The sequence below is a fragment of the Anopheles coustani genome, chromosome 3, assembly GCF_943734705.1.
Source record: "Anopheles coustani chromosome 3, idAnoCousDA_361_x.2, whole genome shotgun sequence".
Lineage (NCBI taxonomy): Eukaryota > Metazoa > Arthropoda > Insecta > Diptera > Culicidae > Anopheles > Anopheles coustani.
The window spans coordinates 44,692,088-44,711,955 of NC_071288.1; the positions used below are offsets into that span (position 1 = coordinate 44,692,088).

At 41.6% G+C, this 19,868-nt stretch overlaps 1 protein-coding gene across 1 annotated transcript in view; it reads right to left on the reverse strand.

Moving 5' to 3' along the window:
* Positions 1-953: 953 nt before the first annotated feature.
* The window catches only part of LOC131261905 (dopamine D2-like receptor), a 98,452-nt gene continuing 79,537 nt past the window's right edge, over positions 954-19,868 (reverse strand). The window contains exons 4-10 of the mRNA XM_058263765.1: positions 11,901-12,153; positions 8,740-8,960; positions 7,545-7,631; positions 6,621-6,827; positions 6,342-6,476; positions 2,126-2,226; positions 954-1,165 (exon numbers count right to left, since the gene is read on the reverse strand). Of these exons, the coding sequence (XP_058119748.1) occupies positions 954-1,165; positions 2,126-2,226; positions 6,342-6,476; positions 6,621-6,827; positions 7,545-7,631; positions 8,740-8,960; positions 11,901-12,153 (1,216 nt within the window). The remainder of the gene's footprint in view (positions 1,166-2,125; positions 2,227-6,341; positions 6,477-6,620; positions 6,828-7,544; positions 7,632-8,739; positions 8,961-11,900; positions 12,154-19,868) is intronic.

Consider the following 19,868-nt stretch of genomic DNA (forward strand, 5'->3'; position numbering starts at 1 on the left):
AGTATAAGAGAAGATTTCATTGAAAAAAAAAGATCATAAAGAGTTTAGTTCAATACCAAATGGGTTTAGTTGGGTAAATGTTCGCAAAGATGAGCATGATAGTGGTACACTCAACAACACATACAACTACCGATTCCGATCCGATGTTCTTACCGTGGCCATTGGTTACCGATTTGGTAGTGGTTTGTGGTCTGGCGGGAAAATTGAAGGATTTATTGGCTTCAACTGAAAACCGGTAGTCAATAGCTGTGTATCGTCATGTCGTTATGTGGGTCAGCTTGTTTAAATTTCCTTGTATGTGTGTGTGTAAGTGTGATTGAGTGTGCAGATTGAACACGTTCTTGCTTCTCATCTTGGCAGCGTTGTAGGTCTGGATGCAGTCTTTCCACAGTCGAGGAATGTCAGCAGCATGTCAGGATTAGGAATAAATAGTATCTACATCGAACTACGTCCGGCACAACGAGTGTCTCCGGGTAGCGAAGTAAGCCTTCGCCCACGTCAGAGTCTCCCTCTCCGGGTGGGTGTGGAGGAAACAGCGTGCCCACCTACACCACCACAGGCCTCCGGTCCATCTCGGGTGAGTTCTCCACCGCCCGGCGATGGTTGGCAGCGAAAAAATAGAACGGTTCCCTACCTTTCACTCTCGGGTCGTGTCGGTTGCAAGGCACACCCGGCCCTTCCCGGCCCCCGTTGGTCACACGTTGGTCCATTGGCTTCCCTCGGCCGGGCGCGGTCCCCGTTCGGCCCTGATCCCGCTTCGAGTCGTTCGAGCGACGGTCGGTGACGTCCGCCAGCTCGACGCACGCTTCCGGCTAGCTCCACGTGACGGTCCGTCGCTGGGCGGCGGCGCCTCGCTCGACCGCCACACACCGTCCGGAACGTTGGACGACCGTTTCCCGAGCGCCTCCACCCTCGTCGTCGTCCGCGTGAGCGCCCGGCCCGATCCGTCCCACTCACTCGATGTGCATGATCTTTTTGAACGCCTTGCGAAACTCGGGATTGAAGATGGTGTAGATGACGGGATTGACGAAGCTGTTCATGTACCCGAGCCACGTGGTCAGAATGAACACCGTCACGCCCGGCCGGCAGTCCTTCTCGAGCTTCGCGCACATTGCGTCCAAGATGTTGCACGTGAAGAATGGTACCCAGCAAAATAGGAATACACCTGCAAGAAGGGAGAGATAACAGTATGTAAATTATGCCTTTAAACCTAGTGGTTTTTCTTATGAAGTCAATGACGTCGATCATTTTTGACCTTACTATAATCATGTTTTACTTTTAAAAGAGGTTTAACGTTCTTCAATACAACCAAAAAAATATAAAATGATTAGTAAGCAAACATCTTCCTGCAGTAGCTCATGTACAATAATAAATTCATAAACCATATTTATCATGCACATTAAACATTCCACAGCAAACTGTTTTGTTGCTGGGTATTATTGAAACAATTATAAACTATTCACATTCTTCTATTTTATAGAAAGGAACCTAACCGCTTCGCACATCTAAGACACTTTGATAGGAGCTGTTTCAAGCTGGTGAGCATTGCCTTTGCTATGATGCTTAAACAAAAAAATCACGTTGCTGATTGACGAAGTGTTAAGGATACTAACGAAGTGCAGACTGTTTGTGTTCGTTCTTGCCAAGAGTGTACCGTCTCTGTTTTGATTTCTGTGTGCGTTTTATTCTTCTTGCAGCTTGTTAGCCAAATGTATCGCTTACGTGCCACAGAGTCTCTGCCCACCATTCGTTGGTTCATATTCCTTCGCCTTCAAAACTTGAGATAAAAAAATCGAAAATCATACATGCTGCTGATGTCAACACGTACAGCGTGAAATGGGACACGTCTGTACATTTTCGGCTCCCAAATTCAACTCGTGCTTGACAAATATTTCAAGCTTGACAATCAGCGTTAAAAAACATTTTTACTCAAGCCAGTTAAATTTTCCTTTATTTTAGCTATGCTTTCGTTACATGACTCTTTAATAAATTGTTAACATCACGATACTGCTGGAGAATTCATATCATGGGATCTTAATAGATTATAGTTTTCCGTAAATTATTTCTAAGTGAAAACCAGCTATTGATAAGTAATAATAGTTTATAACAAGCTTTCCACACTTACCTAAGACTATAGCTAATGTTTTGGTTGCCTTTCGTTCCTTTTTGGCTGAGGATTTTTCGCGCTTCTTTTTCGACGCCTTGTTTACTTTGTAGATGGTGAACCTGTGGGTGAAGTAAGAACAACAATAAGTGAACAAAGAAAAAGCTACATTCGAAACGAACAAAATAGCCTGCGCAAGAAGCAAGGCAGGAAGGAAGGAAATCACCTAAAAGCGACCAAAAATAGTTTCACAGAAATTGCCATGGATTCTCCGTTCACCGTTTGAATGGCTTCCTTTGGATGGCGTCGGTTGAGAATTGGCCGAGCAAAAATGTGACTTTCGGTTGGAAGTATAATTGTGGACGGTGTACACAATCGAATTGGCAAACCGTTCAGAAGGTTTCTCTAGTGGTATTTCATCTCCTGCTTTGGAAAAACTTTTCCAGACAGACTTTGACCTCCCCTGGTTGCCATTGGTTACGCGAGAAGTTTTAGATTGAATGAGAAGCTTTACGCGAGGCAACGAGGGCAAAGTTATACAACTTGGTGGATCAGAATCTTGTTTATCAGTTCTCGGCAAGCTGTCGTAAAACTAGTCATAACGATATTATAAGTTTTGTTCAAAATTATGGCTTTTTATTGAGGTATATATAGAGCAGGCCGATGGTTGGTTGGTCCATTTTCAATTTAAAAATCCAATGAAATATATTTCCCTACCAACCTTTCAGTCGTAAGAGTTTGCCAGAGATTTGAAGCACCTCTGAGGATATGAAAAAAGCGAGTTGACTTGTTCCCAGCCCCCAGCGGAAAATTATCTTCCATCATAAACTGAACGCCCAAGCAATATAAAGCAGTCCCGAATGTATAAGCAAAACCCATAACGGGACGAAATCAAAAAGTATCCTTTCAGGCACTGAAAACAACCATCACCGGGTCGTGCGGGAAAACTCACCTACCGTGCGAATGAATCCCAAACCGTCCGTTTGACCTTTACGAAGTTTGAAGTGGTGTAGCGTCTTTGTCATACGCCGGCAGAAGAACCACTTATCGTTTGCGAACGGGCTGTCAGCCGCACGCATTTAACGGCCGAAGTATTGAAAAAGCAGCGAATTCCGTCCATGAACCGGCAAAGTGCAGTATATCCACGCATCATTTCCCGAAACCCTTTGAATATGTGCGGACCAGCTGTCGGAGGCGTCGTTTCGAGTGTCCAGGATCTGAAGTGGCGTCCCGAGTGGCCCACCGGAGATTCGTCCTAACAACATCGACCATCGGCTTCACACTTTACCCCCGGATGACGTCAAGCGATGCAGTGGAACGTAACGGCCACACACGTGCACCATTCTGCACGGAGGCGGTCTTTTGCACTCGGACCCTCGGTTATTTGTTTTCCTTTCCCGTGCAAAATTAAAACCCGTTACACCTGGTGCACGTCTTTTTTTTTGCCAGGAGAGCCATCATGAATAAATGATTTCATTTCATTCGGGTGCCCACCTGACGGCCTCCGGGCGTTGTTCCAATATTCGATTGACAGCGGGAGTGGGGGGAAGGGGTCAGGTGGGGCGCGTTTCGAATAAATAAAAATGCATTATAATTTGATGGCTGGGCCGGATCGCGGTTGCGAGCACGCAATAAAGCGCGCTGAAATAAGACCCGGGAGGCTGCGTGATAGTAAAAAACGCTTGTTTATTCTTTCGTTTTAAGCATCGCTGAAAAAAGTGTCCCTGGAGCGAGATTCGGCACTGTTGGACCACCACGACCACCGATGGTCGGGTTAAAGGGCAAAGGTCTAACGGCCGGTAGGGAACATTATTACTTCGGACCAGTTCGGTATGGTACAAACTAAACCCGACTGATCCTACGGTGCTTGTTTGCATTTTATTGTTTGCCACTTCACGCTGGCGGCACAAGTGACAAACAATGTCGACCCCGTTTTTGGGGGAGGAAAACATTTTCCAGGCGAATTCGTCTCACCGTGAAGCATGTTTTACACCTTTCCACCAGAGACCGGTCGATTTCCTTCGGGGTGTGAAGGTACTTCTCGCCGGAATATATTTTATTTTGCACGCTTCATCTTTCTCTTTCAATTTTTCCATTAAATTCCGCAAAAAGGGACAAAAACCGCGACATACTTTCCTCGCGCGCGCGGTAACCAAATGTGACACAGTCTGCCGGTTTATGTGCCACAAACTGGAACGGCTCATAATGCACCGCGGCTGTTCGTCATTTTACTTCCATCCTAGCCGATCGTTTCGATGGGAGGAAAAGAACTGCTACGAAGGTAAAAAACTGAAATAAAATAAAATAAAGCAACACGGGAAGATTATCCATCTTCCGGCCCGACCGAAAGCTGTTAAAAAAGGCCGCCACGCGATGATACCAGCGGCTTCGGCAATGAGATGCGCCACCCGCTACAAATCATGGAAATTTCATCACTCGCAGATAAATTTTCCAGTAATTTAACAAAATTTTCATTATTATTTTTATTAAGGTAGGAACGCCGTACAATCCAATCCCATCCCCCCTCTGCCGGTACCGAGAGGATGCTGGAGGGGGTCATGTGAGGGACACGGGGAACAATGGTGTCCTTCGTGAGGTAGCGGAAATTGTCCCCACTGCAATAACACTAAATTTCTTCAACCCATTAAAAGCAACGATGATGGTGGCGTCGAAAGTACCTACCGGGTTGGGTCTTGAGACTGCTCAAGTTTTCCGCGAACCGGATGAAGTGTAGGGGCGGATTAGTGAAAGGATTTGGGGCCGCTTTTTTCCTCACACCCACGATCAGCGTACGATGAATTACGCTGCAGATTACCAACCGGATGGTAAGGAAAGCCTATTTCAGCCTCGTCAAGACAGACTTTGCATTTTGGCTACAAGTTTGTTTGAGCGACGAGTCATAATTTATTCAAGAGTTTTTCCCACCCAAACTGCAATAACCGTCCAAGGTGCATCCCCCACCCGGTGAAGGTGTTATATTTTTAACGAGTTCGGTGTAAAGTTTTCCGTACAGAAATGAAATAACGAAAAAAAACCAAAAATGACTCAGTTGTGATTTGTGACACAATAAAATAAATTACATGACGAGCGTTCATCAGCGGCGTAGCCAAAAATATGGGAAAAAGAACCTCGTTCACTCACAAGCGTTAGTATTTTGGATGCTGTGAACACCGCTTCATTCAATTTGCTTTTATTCAATTTGCAATTTGTTTCAATCAATCCGACAAAGCAATATTGCTCTGGTGGTTGACACATGTTGAGCGCTTTTCGATTTGGTTCGGTTACTTGTTATCAATCGAATAATCGTGCACACGATGGCGTGTGACTTACTGGCGTGACAACTTTCAATCAAACGTTCGTTACATCGGTTTATAATTCCATCACTTTGAATGCAATTTTAATTATGGTTGGTGTCCAATTAACACCATTTTATGGACGTTCATCGAAGAATCATCGATACGAAATCTTTTGGATGGTTAGGTTTCTCACCGTTCAATAAATATTGTTTGATAATGGTAAATAAACTATTTTGTCTCAGTCCAATGTTTAAGAGATCACCACGAGTGAAGCAGATTACCGTTGTTTGGCCATTCAGTCTATTACGGTTGAGTAATTAATCGATATACAAAAAATAAAAAGGTTTTTTAAGCAGTTGCTACCACAACATTGATCCAATCACTTTGGAAAATTTCAAATTAAATTTCATAGTAAGTACACATTTTCTTTTTAATTTTACCCTTAATGTGTTGTGATTAAAACAAATCAAATTAGACAAATGCTTAAATTTAAAAAAAAAATTGTTTCGTAAATCCTCTATAACTCCAGAAACGAAAACTAAGCAACATAATAATACATCCATAAATCAATCGTTATTTTCAAACATACGAAACCTATTTAGTATTGGTTTTTTGTGTGAATCAACTGATTTTTAGGTCTAACATAGATGTTGTCACTCGTGCAAGTCGCTTTGACTTGAGTGATTAAAACTATGTTTATGTTTCTGAGAATAAAACAAAAAAATCTTTTCGAATAAAGTGCTGTAACAGAATGTTTGCTTATGTTTTTATTGTTGTTTCATGTTTTTTGTATGGAAAAACGTTTGCAAATGCTACTTTTTAGCCCATTTCGCTTGTTTCCTCACATTGGAACAGAGACCAAATATCGCCAACATTTTAAATTCTCTTGGGTAGCAGTTACGGAAGAGAAGGAGAAGGAGGAGAAGGAGTATACAACATACCTGGACGCTTGTGTGTTCTTCTTGTCCTTCCGGGAACTGTCCCGGGAGTTCGTTGAGAGCGTCGAGTCGTTCCGATTGAGTGCCAGGGTCGTTTGAACACCGCATCTAACTAACGATAGGGGTTTCAGGGTTACGCTGGACCGAAGACAAACAGAAAAGCAAATTAGAGAGAAACGTTCGCCGCGTTCTGGTCCGGGACGCCGATGGACCAGTCCGGTGAAGCGGAAAGTCTTCCCAGCGACCCGGACTCAAACCCTTTTCCAACCCGCCCCGTCTTACCTGACTTCCTTCCGGGGCGAACCGTTCCTACTCCTTATGGTGGCGCTCTTATTTACAATCACCGTGGCGGCCGCCACGTTGAGGCTTTCCGGTGGGGTGGCAGTCACCGCCAGGGCGTCGGCAATGCTGGAGGGCGCGTAGCCGGAGTCGTGGTTCCCGTTCGGGTCGGACGGTACCTGTTGCGTGGTCGTGATCTGAGCCACCACGCTGAAAGAAGACGTCGAGAAACTTGGATGGTGAAAAAAACCCCCGCACCGATTAGTGTTTGCGTGAGAAACTGTTTGGCGCTGGCAGTGTCACAATTCCCGCTCCCCCCGCTCGGGGGGAGGCTTCCGTTACCCGCAACACCCGAATGGATCATCGTGTACAACAACTACAACGAGCAGCGCGTACATCGAGTGCCGGACATTGAAATGGTGATGGTGTCATGGTTGAATTTACGTTCGCGTGTGATACTATTTTTGCTTAAACTTCTTGTTTTCCTTTGCACCAAATATGTCCGACGTGAGGACAGCACAAAAGCAACGTGTGGATTACAAAATTCAAAAGTGTAAAAAATCAAACAAATAGTATTTTTATTGAAGCTGCAATTATGCTTACATTGTTTATTAAAGTGACTTAATTTAAGTGTGTAAAGCAACGAAAACATGTACATTTGTCCTATTTGGATCGACATTTAACGCCACTGAGCTTACCGAGGCCTCTTCTACCTCGTTTTCACGGAGTAGGAAACAAAACTTGCTACAATTTATTGATGGCGCGGGGTATTGCTTTCCATTGACAAATAAAAACTAAACCAAACACACTACTCGGAAAAGGACACAGTAGAGCGCACAAACACCAAAGGTAAGGAAAGAGCGAAGGGAAAAAACAATGATGGGAAAGGGTGGGACAATCGATGGACGGTGGATGGTGAACACATACTTTCCCGCCTCCTCCACGACCGTTGCCAACATAAATTCTGTTGATTTATCGTTCACAATCACATGACAGTCGTCAATGTCAGGGGACCTGTGAAGCGACCAATGAGAAATGAATTATCATCCCGCAAATGTGTTGAGTCGAAGAGTTTCCCAGCTATGGCCGGTATCTGCTGGAGCCGTTGCAACTATTTTCCGCAACGGTTGATGATTAATGATAGTTAGCACTATGACAGCAGTTGCCACAGTGAAACGGAAGCAGTTTCAGGCAGCCACGGAGACGCTGTGTATGAAACCATGGATAGAACTAATCGAGCAAAGAAACGGGGCAGACGCGAGAGATGTTTCCCTGCAACGTGCAGATGCACAGGCATAACGTACATTCAAGACTGGCAGGCATTAAGATCGAATAAATAATCAGATTGCACGACCAAACATATGGCATTCAAATTGCATCCCCAAAATCTGAAGCACTAAATAAAAGAAAATGTAAGTTTAACGAAGATTCATATGAAGCCACAGTATTCTTATGCTAAATTAATATTTAAATGTAAGTGCATCAACTCAAAACAAAAAACGGAATTGAAGTAAAAAACTAACAATATATTTTAATAAGACCAGCAGTTGGACTATCTCACATGTCTGAAAGAGTAAAGAAAAAAAACTAAACCTATTCTTTATTCTAGAAACTATTTAGAAATGCGTTCAGTTCTTCATGCATGTCAGTTGATGCTCCATGAATAAAGAGTGCATCAAACTGCATCAATCAAATCTCTGGTGAAGCTGCCGAATCGGAAATGTCCAAAGCATACACCAGGGGGCAGTATTAGAATCCGTGACTTGTTGTACACCCATTCGCTTCCTCGAATCCGTAGCAAAACCGACCCGTTCAACTCATGCACTTTTCAGCAGCGAACCAACGTTTGAGGATTTGTAAAAATGCATGCACATCACGAAAACAAAAAAACACAAACCGAAAAACTGTCATGCTGTGGACACCAAAAGCAAAACTACATACACAGGCACACACACACGTACAGGAACAACTCTACACTAGCTGGGTGGCAGATCAGTGCATTGCATAAAATTTATGACGTCCTCAGCTGGAGGATCGCTAGTTTGCTAATAAAACATCCACTAGCGGAGCGTGTGGAAAGGAAAGGCGCAAAAATGGCGTCTCGGCAACGCCAACAGCTTACCCGGCGTTCTCGTCGTCCTCCTCGTTCGAGCCCGACGCCGTGTTGGTTGGCCGCTCCTCGTCCGGCAGGATCTTCGAGCCGCTGCGCGTGCTACCATCCAGCTGCGTTTCCGCCAAGCGCTTCGTTTGAGCAATGTTCTCGATGATGCTTCCGCCGGCCGTGATCTCCGAGAGGTGCGGCTTCCGGGCTGCTCGTTGCTTTTTCGCTCGCGTCCTCAGCGCCTTCATTGAAGTAGATGAATTATGAAGAAGGAAAACAACGATACGTTGCAGCGTATAAGAATTGAGACGAGTTGATAGTATAAAACAAAACTAGCTATTATATGATATGTTTTCTATGGTTATAGTTTATGATTGAGATTCTCCAAATATTTATTGTAATATATTTTTCGATGGGAGTACGTTGTTAAACAGAGATATCCCGTGAATGAATAATAATATTAATTGGACACGTACGTGTACGAATAGATTGTTTGATGGAGCAATTGAATTAATTGAGTTAATAGCTCAAAATTAGATAACCAGTCCTACAAGGACTAGGCTTTTTTTTTGTAGAGGTAGGTAACCAGCATAATAGCTCTTAAATTTGGATTGAAACAGAAGCTAGATGTTTGTAAAACAATCAATTCAAAAATTTGAAAAAAGCAAAATCTACTATCTCGATAAGAACTTATTTGTCCTGTACAACCCATTGTTATGAATCATTTAAAACAATCAAATTGTCTTTTTATTAATACGTTTTGAACTAATTTGTTCACAATAAAATAAACTTTTCCTCTGTGATTTCTTGAATTATTGAGTTTGTATCCTCATTTTTCTAATGTCTTAGATTTTTATAATATTGAAGAAAATCTGCTCTGGCTCGAAATTAATAATTCTATTTACATGGAAATTATTGACTTTTCCAACTTAGTTTTGATATGTTGTTAGACAACATTCGACTTTATTTACAATTCGACTTTTGAATGACAAAATGATTCCCTATAAATATTCTTACGACCCAAGTCAAGAAGAAGCAACACACTAAGAGCATCTTTTCCCAACACGTGTGTTACAGCTGCATGACTTAATGAAATTCTGCTAGCGAAACCATTACCGCTCATTAAAGCAACAAGCGGAACGAGTTCGGTACATTTGTCGTGTTTGACATGTTCCACTACCAGCCGCCACGTCCGACCATCCCTCCAAGAAACGGCTCGAACGCTGGAGTGAGGACACACGCGGAGGCATCTTATTCAATCTGCGAACTATCGTCGGCAAACTTCACTGACATAAATATTTCATGCCCGAAACGGAGGCCCGGCGCCCCATTTGGCGGCAGAAACGGTGGAAGAAAGCTTATCCTCACGGGCCCGGGAAGGTGCGGAGGGCGAGCAGAAAGTGGAAAACACTTTGGGGGTTGGACAGACGGGCCACATGATATCAACAGCGCTAGACGTGTCGCGGTTCGGAAGCATTTCCAGAACGAAACGAAACGCGAAAACCATCCCTAAATCAGGGGGATACGAGTTCGCGTCATGAAATCCTTGAGTGGTGGAAGGAGGTTTGGTACACACACACACACACACAAACAGACAGTCACACGCACGCATCCAAACAAACTGCCACTAGTTTACCCTCTTAAATTGAAATTTTATTATTCATAAACTATCTACAATGTACGTAAAGTCGTACGGATGGTTCTGTCGAGTTGTTTTGGCCCGCTTCGTGCATCGAGCTTGACGGAAGGCGAAGGAAAGTCAACGACGCCCGAGGAAGGGAATGGTGTGCGCGTGTGGCATTGTTTATTTCACTTAGGACCGCTTCCTATTGCTAACACTCCAATCCTCGGTATGCCCTGGTCTAGTATTCAAATGGGACTCACTAAACGTCTTCATGACGATGGTCTCAAACGGAGGCACGGAAGAAAAGAAGCAACCCAACAGATCGTGCCTGTCATGAGCAGCCACATGGTGCCATTTTTGTGCCCGGTTGCGTGTGCTGTGACGAAAATAAAGATACGCCAAACTCCGTACTCCGGGGTGTAGCTGGTTTCTCCATCTCGCATTTCGTTTGGTGACTTATTTCGATGCGTACTTGCGAAGCAACAGAATTTGCATGGCGAGCTATAAATTATGGCAAATATCAGATTATGTGGTTTGCGTGGGTTTTGTTTTTTTCAAACAACTCCACCATCGTTATATTGTAAATTGCTTTATTTTCTATTTCCCCCACCGGCAGCACATTATCGTGCCGAAAGGCAAGAAGGGAAATCTGGAAGCCGTTCCTATTGTTGAAAGGTTTACGTTTCGTACGGTTTGTTTTTCCGCACTTCTCCGCACGGGGCGTATGAAAAATGGTAGGTGTTTATGCAATGCCGGGTTGCAGGGAAATGCTGGTTTTGCTTTGCACCTTTTTTGTTCCATTCTTTCCGTACCGGTTTTTTTTTCCATTTGCTATCGTCATTTGCTTGGCAGATGCAAGGGTGTGATACGTTCCCGCTGACTTTTTCCACCTTGCGCCGGCGAGCCTGTCATAATGCCGACGAAAAGTTCATTTGTTCCGCTTCCGCCTAGAGAGGTGCACCACCCATGTTTGGTTTGTCCCAGATCTACGGTTGCCCACAAACCATTTTTCATCCTTCCGCTTGCCAATGCATGACAAATTCCTTGCGACAGCAACCAGCTGGCAACGAACAACGGAAAGGACTCTTTAACATCAGCGGAACATAGTCCGATGAAAAATTGCTAACATATAAACACGTCCGACTCGTTACGGGTCCAGTCTGGCGCTGACGCTGTGGCTTGTTTTTGTGGGCCTTTGAGTGGTGTTTTTGGCCAAGAGTCTTAGCTGCTTTTCACCAAACCATTCGAGAATTGGTTTGCCTGGGAAAAATGTGCATGGTTTGTGGCTTGTGTTATTCTTTGTACGAGGACGTTGATTTACCCTCTTTCTAATTTAATTCATATTCATGACATATTCAATTTGAACCAAAACATTACTAATTGTGTGGAAAAATGTGTGGACATTGAAAGACACTATTGAGTTATTTGTTTGATGAGGATTCAAGTTTGCTTTCTCTCGCACACGTAGTATACCAAGAAAACATCTTTAAAAGTTTCTTTTTATGCATTTTTTTTAATGTATTGAACTACTGCCCTGCTGATTCTAGCGTGTACTTACCTTAAAAATATTCCAGTATAAAAAGACCATTATGATACACGGGATATAAAAGCTAGTTAGGGACGAGTACACTATAAAATCGGTATTGTAGAACACGCAGAGGGCGGGCAAACGGTCCTGCGTGTTGTTCAGTCCAAGGACGATCGGTGATCCGATTGCGGCCGATATCGCCCACACGAGCAGGATCGTCAGACACACCCGCCGGCTGTTTTTATGCTTCGCGTACTTGATTGGCTGCGTCACCGCAATATATCTGTCGAGAGAGAAGCATAACAGAGGAATGTTAATTAATTTTATGTTATTGCTAGTTTTTGGCATTGATTGTTAACTACGTTTGCAGCAATATGAATTACTTTAATGTACGGAAGACTTTTGACTGTTATAGCTTAATTGGTTCGGGAGAAAGCAGTCCCATAATGATATTTTTTTAAAAAGCACAATATTATTTAAGAAAATTAATATTCCAATAGTAATATTTGAGCACTCTCGAGTGTTTTACTTAATCAATTCATTATGAATTCAACCCTTTCTCTTCCATGCAGTGGCGGATTAACCTATTGGCGGAGTTGGCGGCCGCCAGGGGCCTCGCCGGTCAGGGGGTCAGGGGGACCTCGCCGGTCAGGGGAGCCTCGCCAGTCAGGGAACCCTATTAAACATACTACATAAATGAGAGTTAACCAAGCTCGTGTTTGCAAACAACCGATAGAAGCGAAGAGTTCTTGCAATTCTTGCTAGAAATTACCATGTTACTATGTTCAGTTTGATAAATGTTAGCGACATAAAAGTTTAATAACGACTTCAAAATCACGCAAAACAAGCGACTAAAATTAAGCGGTTTGAAAGTGGATCAGTAAACCGTTGAAAATTAAGAAAGAAGAAGTTTTTTTCATTCTCAAGAAAATGCTTTGGATAAATTTATGATGATTTAAAACAGTTTGAACTTGGTTGACAACAAAAATGCAAACTCTTCAGCCGTCTTTAGAGCACCGGAGATCCTGGAGCCAGAAACAACTACCATGTCTGAAAGCAAACAAGAAACTAAAATAATTGTTTCAACTTTCCAACAACTAATCTTTTCCGATGTTTTCATTTACCACGTAATGAAAAAAGCCTGCAGATTATGAGGATGACATTTACTGTTGAAAGTTCAATACAGTTCATCTATTCGTACTTTGTACGAGCCAGTTTTAAAACCTTTTAAAATACTATATGCAATATGTGATGATGATAGAAAGAACATGAAACTGCAACATGAACCAAATCAATTTATACATTTTCTTAAAAAATGAAATAAAATGTAATTCTTAATTTGTTATCGATGAAGTGGTTATGTCAAGCTAACCCCCCACCCCCCGCCCACCCGCCCGCCCACAATGGCTCGATAGTCTGTATTTTTACAATGAGTTATAATTTGAAGGGCCTCTACTACAATTCCGCTCAGGGCCTCCAAAGAGCTTGATCCGCCACTGCTTCCATGATCATGTTCTTTGCTTTGATTCAAGATAACTATAGAAATAAATCGATCACATTCCCACACTTGAGTTGCTCACGTTGATTCTTTAGATCACCGTTTTGTTAAATTTTCAACGGAAAATTTACAGAGGACACTTGTACCCGTACCCATTAATTTGAACAATATACGACAAATAAACAAAAGTCAAATATACCATTGGGACGCTGGATAAAGTATGCTACTTTCGTTGACTCGGAGGTGTTCCAACTCCATTGTTCTAAATTGTAAGCTCTCTTGGATGTTGTATGAATTGGAGCTGCTTATACATTTTCACATAATACAATACACTCCGAACTCAGGTACCAAGTTAGGACAATGGCCCGATGGTGACTAAGAAAAAATAAACAAGCCAAAATGATGATTGGTGCCCAATATTCCACTGCCGATTACCAGAGCGTACAAATGAATGACGAACGAAAGAAACGAATTGACCATATCCGACAGATATGGCAATTTGGGAAGAGACATCACACTCGGTCATCTATCATTCTACCGGCTGTCGGTAAGAACGGAAAATGATTGTTCGTTCAGAAACCATAGTGCCGTCAGCCGGTCTAAGTTGTGCTGCAAGAATACGAAAGCTTCGTCAGAAATTCTATGGTTATGATGGGACAATTTCCAATAATTTTCTACAGTACGGAAAGCTGGGCTATTTTGGGGTCGTTCTTCTGACATTTCGTTCGACCTGAGACATTGTTTTAAATGGAGTCGTCCCAAGACGAGTGTTCGTAAATTATTCAACATTTTGAACCACAGAGGCCACCAGTATCGTGTTGTACTGAATTATGTTCCTAACGGAAACATCATCTCAAAGAAAAGAAGGATCGAACGTACGTATATCTTTGTTAGATCTAAAGTTGCTACTTTTGAACTCCGTAGCCCTACAATGAACTATTTTTGGATAGTCTTCCGGTATACTAAGGGTGTTTTTGTATTTCTTTTTCGAACGATGTGAAGTAATCAATCACTCACTTCCTGAAGCAATGGGTCGCTCTGTGACCGAAGAGACAATCGTTCAGGCCGAGAAAGGTTCATCGATTGGCGGTCGGTTTTTAATCAAGTTGACCGATTGATTTATGCGTCTACCGGGTATGCAAGTGAGGTTCTTTTCATTCTCTAATGTCAAGCCTACATTGGCCAAACTGGACGACAACTGTGTGATGGATAAGTTTGAGAATTGCGGTTTTGAGAAGGACTCAGCTCAACTGGACTAATAAGAGTTGGTTGAAGGTTTATACTTTGTTTTAACATGATAGTTTTTACAGTGTTATTTAATAAAAATTGCAATCAAATTTACACAAGAAAATGCACAAACAAGGAAAAAGTAAATATAGTTTATAAATCTCTAATCTCCGTGGTGTTCCCTTTCTTTGCCAGATTAGTATTCAAGGATTAAATTTATTTATTTTACAGATGATTTCGAACATAGTATATCCTGAAAATATGATAACAAATAAGTAACAAATGATGTATAACTGTCCTTCATGTAACAAAACATTTCTATTTAGTTGTTGAAATACTCTGTGATTTATTTATTAATGGTTTGAGACGAAGAAGTTATGTGAAAACCTGTAGCCAAACAGATCATTCTAAAGCAAGATACATGGAGCAAAGTAAAATTCACAAGCGAGCAACAAAACTTATTCTAAAAAACTTTTCTAATTTTTCTATACATTCATAGTAAGTTACAAGGTACTGGAAAATTTGGTACTGTACCTTGTAAGTTACAAGGTACTGGAAAATTTCAAAATGTTTGTTACAAATTTGAACTAGTCTATCTAAGTTTGTGCTAAATAAATTTATTCTAAACTGAATGATTTGTAACTTTTGAACACATTATTATAGTAGAATCCAAAGATACATAAAGATCTTAACTGAAAACCACGTATGGAAATATTTCAACTTGACTCTGAGTTCAACCAAAACAAAGTGGCCACTATAGGTCTGAATTTTCAATGCAAGAAACTCCTCTGATCAACAGCAAAAACTTAAAGCATGTTTCAGAGACTCTTCCAGTTCGTGTACGTTTAAAGCTGATGTGGCAGATCTAAAAAAATCCTCAGTGTATTCAACAGTGTAATACACAAAGTATCCTGAATCGCTGTCCTGTCCGCTCCAATTTGTTCGTGGATTATTTAGCGATGTTACTCCGCCAGTACTTAACTTTGGCGCAAACCAACCCGTCCCAAACTGTTGGTAGCCGCATACAGTGCCGTCGTAAATTTTATCGCACAATTTCGTACATCGTTTTCGAGCGAAATAAATGTTGGGGATTTTAGTGAATCGCCGGGAGTTTCCGAGTGCTCCGCTTTGCATCGGTGCATCTAACTGATTGCAGCGCATCACGAAAGCAACATAAAATTGCTGCCAAACTCGAATGCAACGCTTGAGAAGCAGGTGCTTGTGCAGCTCGGGAACTAACAAAAAAAAAAAATTGACAAAACTGCAAAACACTCGAGACGAAAGGATGCTGTGTTTTTGGTAAGCATATTTTAAAAGTTTATCTCCATCTGTTCATTCGCCGAACGTTGTTGCGTTCTGCCGGGAGAGGGTCCGGTCCGCGTGTTTTGGGTTTTGGGTTTGACGGCCGGCTCAAAGTATTACTTTTTCGACCAGTTTTTATGTTTCTGCGTCCGGTTGTCCTTTGGGAACAAATAAATACAGATGAGTGGAAAAAATGTACGTCCGAGATGACCCAAACCATTCCCAGGCGCTCCCAGGGAACGCAATATAATGCAACACAATGTTTCGGCAGCGAACAGCATGGCATCGCCCGCTTATCCTTCGTTCGCTCGCGAAGCACGATTTTGTTTCGAAATCAACATAATCTGTAACTTTTACGAGTGAATGCACCCACCGGGCGATGCAACGTTTGCACATTGCCGCCGTCACCGATGCGCAAATCACGAAGCCAATCGTGAGCCGGGCGAACCATCGAGGGTTAGAGTCTCGCAACGGGGTGGGAGGGGAGGGGAGGGGGATTTACGGCTCGGCGGCTTGGCAGCATTGTAGCGGCAAGTCCGTGACAACTCGTGACATTTTACCCGCTTGTGTCCTGTGGGGTCGTTTTTGACGGCACTTTATGGAGCGCTCCGGCCAGGCTGGGGAATTATTTCAATTAGCCCGATTTATCTCCCCATCCGACCGTTCCATCACGAGGGGGAAAACTTATCGGAGAGTTGGTTTTATTCCACCCCTCCGTGGAAGCCATTTTTATGTGGCAGTCTCGTGTGCTTTTGTTTACAGTAGCGGGTGTTCGCCGGTCGTTGCTACTCCCCGGAGATCACGGACCACCGTCATAAACGTACCAGCGGAGGAGGAAAACAAATAAATGCATTTTTTCCACGTGCGAACGAGGTTCAAATAGTTTTTCCTGTTGTGCGAATAATCAAGGCATAGTTTTTGTCTCCCGTCTCTTTATTTCAATAACCTTTGCCATGTGCTACGCGCACAGCGCGGGTTTATATGTTGTTTCCTTTTTATCCCACACATTGTTGGCGGTTTGCAATGCATCGCAACTATTTGCATAACTGGTTTATTGTGCAGGTAAAGAGTGGAACGTGCTGAAAACGTGATAGTGAAATTGTTAGCTTGCAAGCAAACCGAATTAAAGATTGCTTTTTTTATCATCGCGAATGCAGTGTGCGCTGCATAAACTTATTATTTCGAATGTTAATTTCATCTGATTTTGTTGCCTGGCCAAAAATTCGGTAGAGTAAAAAGCGTGAAATAGTTATCTCCTAACCGAATGTTATAGCATGTTTTTGCAAACGTAGCAAGTGGAGGTATTTGTGGAAAATGTTACCAAATACCGTTTGTCTGGTGGCTAGTCATAAATTTTGAAAATGTTGTTTTGCTGTGATAGATGCGTTTAATTAAACTCCATTTTAACAAAAACCTCCTTTTTACATTCCAGCGATTACGAACATTGTTTTTAGAAAGCGTGAACCGAACCAAAACAATTCACACATATCGCTTGGTATTTCCAATTGTTTGGACCTAATAAAACTAGTGTATGAGCCGTATCTACAACTATTTGCAACTTGTTTTTGTTAATTTGTGTACACATGCTTTTAAGGCGCATGTTTTTTATACAACCAAAGGATAGATCGTAGTGCGATGAAAACATTTGTATTTGTAGCAGTTTGAATCGTTTATTTATTGCTTCGTTCAATTCATTTCCATTCCAGCATCGTTGATTTAGTGGAACACCAAAGCCCATAGATATGACGTTCGATTCAATGGCCATACCGTTTACGAATAGCGCCGAGGGAACTGTTCCATCGTAATGGAGAGTAAAATGCTGACTGGATTCAATTTTTTATGCAGCTACCTGCCATCACTACGCTTAATCTAACCTGTATGAATAACCTCCCGCATACCTCTGGGCCTCTTCTGAGGTCATCTACTACATATTTTAGGTTTTTTTTATGTATGGAGTTTTGTGTACACTAAAAACTCGACCAATACTGAACCGTCGCTTCTGAAACTTTTCACACATAAAGTACTGCAAATGTTGATGAAGGTTTGTTTAATCGCTATTTTTTTATAAAATCATCTAAATTTTACAATTTAAACTCAGTTTTACTAACCCAAACAAAACAAACATGTAAACAAATGTCAAGGTGTATCCAACATAATTACCCTATAGGTTTATACATTACGGGGAAATTGATGAAATATCAAACATTTTAAATATGTCGTTATTGTAACCATTAAATTCAAACATATCTTTCAAGTATTAGTTAAAACCATAATTCTTTTCTCAATCCCTTCGTCACCGAGCAACGCCGGGGCGTCAAGCTAGTATTACTTATTTTGAGAAGGAATGTGGTTGAAAAATACTCGACAATTTCGGATCTACTGCGAATTGCCCAAGGATGAATACATGCTCACGCGTTTGTTTAAAACCGCAAATACTACTGTTTTGAGAGAAACTAACCGTGATTGAAAAAGATGTTCTCTTTCGTGTATTCTATTTTGTTTTAGGATGGTATATTGCCATATATTTTTAAAACAAACCTCTTCACACCTAGCAATTTCTTAAACAATCATATGTGACCATTTTTTAATATCTCATGCTAAGTTTGGTGGTTTAAATAACTAATTTATTTATATATTTTATGTTTTATAATACCGACATAGTAAAAGATGTTGTAAATATCCATTAGCTTATAATAATAGTATGATTAAAACAGTAATTTCATTTTTCATCACTCGACGTTAGCTTTAGATATTTTATTTTAAATTTAACCCGTTTAAATATTATTTCTAATTGATTTTTGTTTTCAAATTCTTCTGATTTTACCCATCAGATATGAAGGAATCACATCTACATGAAACCAATATGCGCGAAAAAAATGTTATAAAACCATGGGCGTATCATCCCAATCTCATAAAGCGCATTCCATTATGCATTCTACTGCAGTGCTGTAGAATCATAGGCTGCACACTGCAGAGCTCGCCAACACCGTGGGCATCCCTTAGAGAGACACTCTCGCTACCAGCTGGTTGGACAAGAGCCGTGGTTTTACCTGGTACTTAAACAGATCCGAACATGGTTTCACAACCGTTCCGTGCACCGTATCCAACGCCCGTTCCCGAGTTCATAACGCAAAAGATGGCAACACTGAGCGACGATCGGCTCTTGTTTAACATTTTAATACAAATTTTAAATTAAATTTTTCTCCGCAACCACTTACCATCGGCACATCCAAAGCGAGCATCGACGCGCCGATGGTACCCAACGATGTCGTTATACGGTAGGCTGTATGGGTTGGGAGAAAGCGATAGCAGTGGGAACCGTGCGTTACGCGATCATAATGTTTAAAAGCCACCCGGCTCAACGAGGGTTACCAAAATATTCCCATTAAGTTTAATATTGAAATAATATAACGGTACCATCCCTACAAATAGGATGCTCACAGCATCCAATCCATAAAACAGAAAAAAACATACTGTGAATGTGTGTGTTTCACGAACTTATTTTGTGGTGTACAAGTAATATTTCCATCCAATAAAGTTTGTATAAGCATTTAAGAAGTTTAGAATCCAATATAATAAAGATCCAATCAATTAAATTGTATTATGACAGTTGGGATGCGCATTTTTATGTGTTAGGATTGTAAGCTTTGCTCTAAAGCTCAGTGCTTTTATGTCTGTCAGGTACGAGGAAAAAAAATAAATATCAACGTAGGGGTTTTCTAAACAAATTGTAATAATCAACAGTTCCATTCAAATAAGTAAAAATTAAATTAAATAATAATCCATGTTTAATGCAATAGAAGCGGCTTTCAAATATCTGTTAGCATCTTCATTAAACAATGTTTTTGTTTTATGTAAGAAAATAAGTTTACAATGCAAATAGTGTATAAAAATGCATGTGTACCGATATTTTTCTACTGCTAAAGTAAAACATTGCAAACCAGGGCGCAATCTCCGTGAACACCCGCACA